The 4,652-nt window shown below is 60.2% G+C and overlaps 1 protein-coding gene across 1 annotated transcript; it reads right to left on the bottom strand.

The window, feature by feature from the left end:
• Window positions 1-296: 296 nt before the first annotated feature.
• Window positions 297-3,932, bottom strand: LOC138929941 (uncharacterized protein CXorf49 homolog). The gene is made up of 5 exons (XM_070289601.1): window positions 2,634-3,932; window positions 1,841-1,997; window positions 1,213-1,289; window positions 899-944; window positions 297-337 (listed from the first exon to the last, which is right to left on the bottom strand). Exons 1-5 carry the CDS (start codon window positions 3,930-3,932, stop codon window positions 297-299), a joined length of 1,620 nt encoding a protein of 539 aa, XP_070145702.1.
• Between the last annotated feature and the right edge of the window lie 720 nt (window positions 3,933-4,652).

Raw genomic sequence — 4,652 nt, 5'->3', positions numbered from 1 at the left:
AAAGTAAACGAATTAACTAAATTAAAAACAAACAAACAAACAGAACTGCTGTGAGACTGGGGCAGAGAAGGGGCAAAACAAGCGGCAGAGGATGCCCTGGTGGAGGCAGAACAAGAGGCAACAAGCTCGGCCACAGCTCGCCAGCCCCGGAGGTAACAGCTGCTCCTCTTGCAGGAAGGCACTGGGCTCAACCTGTGAAACAGCAGAGTCAGGGAAGAGCCTCAAGCCAGGGCCAGCCCACAGCCCTGCTCAACAGCCAACGTTGTGGGAAGGAGTAGCAATGTGTGACACTCACTTCAGAGGATCTGGAACTTCTCAGCCAGGTACTGCATGGAGGCTGCAACAGGGAGAGGCATAAACAGGTGCTCCAGACAGACGGACATAGAAGCCTGTCCCCCTGTCCCCGTGGGGAACCACCTAGCCCTACACCCTGAAACCCACATACCCCCAGCCCAGATGCAAAGAGCTCTGGGCCTGATCACTCCCCACTACCGGAATTAAATGTGGAGCCATTTCCTAAAAGGAAACAAAATGTGCCAGCAGCTCTCAAGCTCGGGGCCACGTCCAAACCATTCAAAAATTGTCTCGCAAAATATCCAACAAGAACCTTAGAGGCCACGCCGATCAACAAGGCATCTCTACAAGTCCTATCAGAAGGAGCTCTCAGGACTCGAACGGCTGGCAGAGTGTGCACGCGGTCCACACAGTACTTTGTTACTTGTCCGCATGCCCAGCTGAACATGCACCGCACGCTCCAGGGACAGGCTTGCTAGGTTCTCCTCCCCACAGGAATGCTGATCCCTACGAGGCCCCCTGCACCTGCAGCCCACCCCACCCAAAGGGCCCACCCTGCTTCTGCACTAAGAACCCGCTGCTCTCTGTCCCTGGTTCCTCATACCTAGTTGCTCCTTAAGGTCGTCTATTTCTCTCTGTAGCACTACACACTAGGCCAGCAGACACAGGAGGAAGAGAAAAGGTTAGTATACACCCGCCTCCCCTCTCCTCCTCTCCTCTTCCCCGGGCCCTCCATCCCAAAGCCAGGTGTCCAGACTGGCAAGGCAAAGACTTTCCTCAGTGGAAAGGAGGTGGGCTCCCTCCCTGGGGTGTGGGATGGGACGGCGGGGAGGGGGCCCACACACGTCAGTTGCACTTGGACCCAGATCCCACCATGGGGTTTGGGTGTGCACTTCCAGGAGTCAGAAGCAGCATTACCCGAGGACAGCCCTGCCTTCCAGGTGGCTGCTGCTGCCTTTTCGGTCTTGGGAGACGGTCAGCTGGTCTCTGGTCACCTGACAGGGAAAGGACACACAATCCAGCTTCCCAGGCTCCCAGTGAGGTGGAAAGGGCCAAGCAGGGTCTAACGTGAGGTGAGGCAGTACCACCCTCTGCTAGCATCAAGCCTCCCCTGCTCTGCCCGGCAGGCAGCCCAAACCTTCTCTCTGGGCCTGCCCCTCCTATTCCTCAGGGGCAGCCATTTCACCACGATGGTCGCCAAAGACTGTGGTTCTGGGTTCGAGCCTCCCAGAGCGGCAGCCACAGCCAGCACCTGGGAGAGCAATGTGGGCCAACAGCACTTCACAGAAAAGGCTATTAGCCTGCAGGTCTACGCCCAGAGTAGCTGTTGGGGCACTGCCACCAATCACCCCTGCCAAACAAATCCCACACAGAAGGTGATGGGGCCAGGGCCAGCCCTGTTGACACCCTGTTTCCCATGGGAGAAGCAGCCTCTGAGCCCCCAGGAGAGAGAGAGAATCAGAGACAGAGGTTTCTGCCCTCACCTCTGGTCTCCACCTCCCCCGCCCCCCACCCTCCGCCCCATATCAAAACCCAGGACACTCACCTGAGGGGCCAGGCCCTCTGGGCATGACTTCTCCCTTGTTCACGGCCACGGGCTCTGAGTTTCTTGAATCCTGCCCACCTCTGATGCTGAGGTTGGCGCTGCTGGGTTCTCCATGATGCACCCGTGAACAAGATGGCCACGGCCTGTCAGTGGTTAGCTAAAAACAAAGATTTCTCACTGATCTGCAGTAAGGATGTGTGCGTGTGTGCGTGCGCGTGTGTGTACCAGTGCATTTATATGTCCATGTCTGTGTGTGAGAGCTCGTATGATTCAAGACCGAGCTGAGGCAGGGAATTGGGAAGACAATCGAAAGGCTGATCTCTTTAGCACATTCTCCGTCAGTCAGCCCCAGGCCAGCAGGCAGAGCTGAGCTGGGGACAACAGTGTGGCACTGAGAAAGTCTGGGGCCCCTGCAAGGAAGGTTTGGGGAACAGCTAGGAAGTAGGATTCAGGAAAGTGATGCGTCTAAACACTGAAGCTCTGTGAAGCTTTTAAGGGGTCCCCTCAAATCAATTCAGCTACCAGCCCTGCTTTCCACGCCAGCCCCAGCCTCGTGGAGGAGGCTGGAAAGAGGCCAAGGGTGGAGAACCGAGCCCAGCACACCCAAAGTGCTACCTTCACATTTGTCCCTAGGAAAAGGACCCCAACCTGGCATCCTAATGACCCAGTGACCGAGGGCCACCCAATGACGACCCCTGAGGGATGGAGAAGGGGAGCACGGGGTGAAGACATGTGTCCTGGGGAGGGTGGCAGGGGCAAGAGTGGGGAGAGAGGAGGGGCCTGGCCTACTCACTTGGCCCTTTGTGACTGGGTCTCTATTTGGGTCGTTGTCTTCTCCCGACACCGCCACTGCTGCCACCGAGTCCCGGGCCCGCCTAGCCACGGGCTTCTTCCCAGCGCCGGTGTGCTTGGACTCTTTGGCTCCCCAAGGGACCAAGGCATACTTCTTGGACCTCCCAAGCAGCGGGATGCCGAAGATTGGGGGGAAGGTGGCCGGATCCAGGGGAGTGGCCGAGATTCCCCGCCCCCAGGAAGGGAAGGTTCTCCCCAGGGCAGGTTTGGAGACGCCCCCAAAGGATTTCTTCTCCTGGACCCTCTTCCTCCTAGGACTGGGCCGCGGCAGCCTGGCTGTAGTGGCAGCTGCGGGAGCTGCTGCTGCTGCTGCTACTCCCGGGTAGCTGGGCAGGCTGCCCCCCTTCCCCCGGAGCACGCTCTGCATTTTCTTAGGGGGGGAGATGTCCTCCTGGTCTGCATCGCCCTGCCTGCCCTGCCTTTCCACAACCGAAATCAATCCTCGCGGAGCTGAGGACAGGCAAGTGCCTGGCACGTCAAGGAGATTCTCCCTGCCTTGCACATTCGAGTGTCTGGGTGTGTCCCCGGGATCCTTGGGGCTGTTCAGCTTGGCCTGGCCTCCGTCTTTGGGATAAATGCTCACTCTCATAGGCTGTATCTCACTGCACTCATCAGAGGACTCGGAGTCGGAGAGCAGCCCGGCTAGGCTTCCTGAGGGGGGCCACTGGCGATCCACAGCCATGTTCAACCTACTCTTAGTGCCTCTCTTAGGGTTCCCCCAGGCCCGGCCTGCCCTGGGCCCGCCGACGCACAGAGGGCCGGCCTCAGCCTGTGCCGCTTCCCCACACCTCTGGGCGGCCGCGCCTCGAGTGCTGGGACGCGCCTCGAGGTCCCGCAAGGCAGACACTTCGCCGACCGCGTATCTCTCCGGGGACATGTGTCTGCGGATGCCCAGCAAGTCCAGGTCGGCCAGCTGCTGCAGGATGGCCGCCACTGACTCGTCAGACAGCTGCACGGCGTACCCCGTGTCGTCGGCCGGGGAACCAGGCCGGCCTTCGCGGCCCAACAGCACCGGCCCTCCCGCTTCCAGCACCGCCCGCTCCAACTCGAAGCCCTCAGAGTCTGGGAAGCCATCCCCGCCCTCACCCTCGCCGCTTCGCGGTGCCCCTGGCTCGGGGCCGGGGTCGGGGCCGGGACCCCGTGGGGCTGGGGAGCCAGCCTCAAGGCCGCTGGTCTGCTCCCCACACTCTGAGCCAGCACCCCCTCCCCAAACAAACACCTCATCGTCTGGGGAGCTCATGTCGCGATCTGGGTGGCTGCCGGACCCGGGGCGGCGACGATTTATCAACCGAGTCGCGGCGGCGGCGATGATGGCGGTCAGGGCACGTGAGGCACGCGGCGTCTGGAGCGTGCCGTCAAGCACCACACGCACCCTACGCAGGAGATCGCCGCAAATAACGCGAGGCTTTCAGCGTGCCAGCGCTGCGGCCTGCTCATTGGTCTGGTTTCCGCCAACCAGCACGCGCCTTGTTTGCCCGCCCCCTCGAGGTGTAACCAATGGGGTCGAGGGCCTCCTCCGGTTTGCTGCCAAGCCCAAAGGCCATGCCGGCAGTTGGCGAGTTGGCGGTTGAAGGTCATGCTGCGCTCGAGTGTACCTCTGTCAAGCCTCTCGTCCCACCTCCTCCTGTCCCACCTCCCGTTTCCAGTTTCCGAGTCACAGCCCTGAGCCCTGACCGTGTACAAAGTGGGTGGAGCGGGAGGCGGGTGGGAGGGGGCGGGGTACTGAGGGCGCTGGGCGCCTAGTACTTGCTGAAAGCATTTGCCAGCCTTCCTTCCACCACAAGTTTTATGACCCAGTGAGAGAATGGGCAGAGGAATCCCGCACTCAGTGATCAGTGGTCGGCGTACTTCTCCCCAAATGGCCAGAAGACAAAGGGATCGTAGTTTTGTTCTGTAACATCTCTGCCTCAACTACTCCATCAAACGTTCTTGGCAGGCAGATTTGGGGGACAGACTGGGA

Source organism: Ovis canadensis, chromosome X (genome assembly GCF_042477335.2).
Source record: "Ovis canadensis isolate MfBH-ARS-UI-01 breed Bighorn chromosome X, ARS-UI_OviCan_v2, whole genome shotgun sequence".
Classification (NCBI taxonomy): Eukaryota; Metazoa; Chordata; class Mammalia; order Artiodactyla; family Bovidae; genus Ovis; species Ovis canadensis.
The sequence above is the reverse complement of the archived record's forward strand: the minus strand, read 5'-3'. Positions and strand labels throughout refer to the sequence as shown.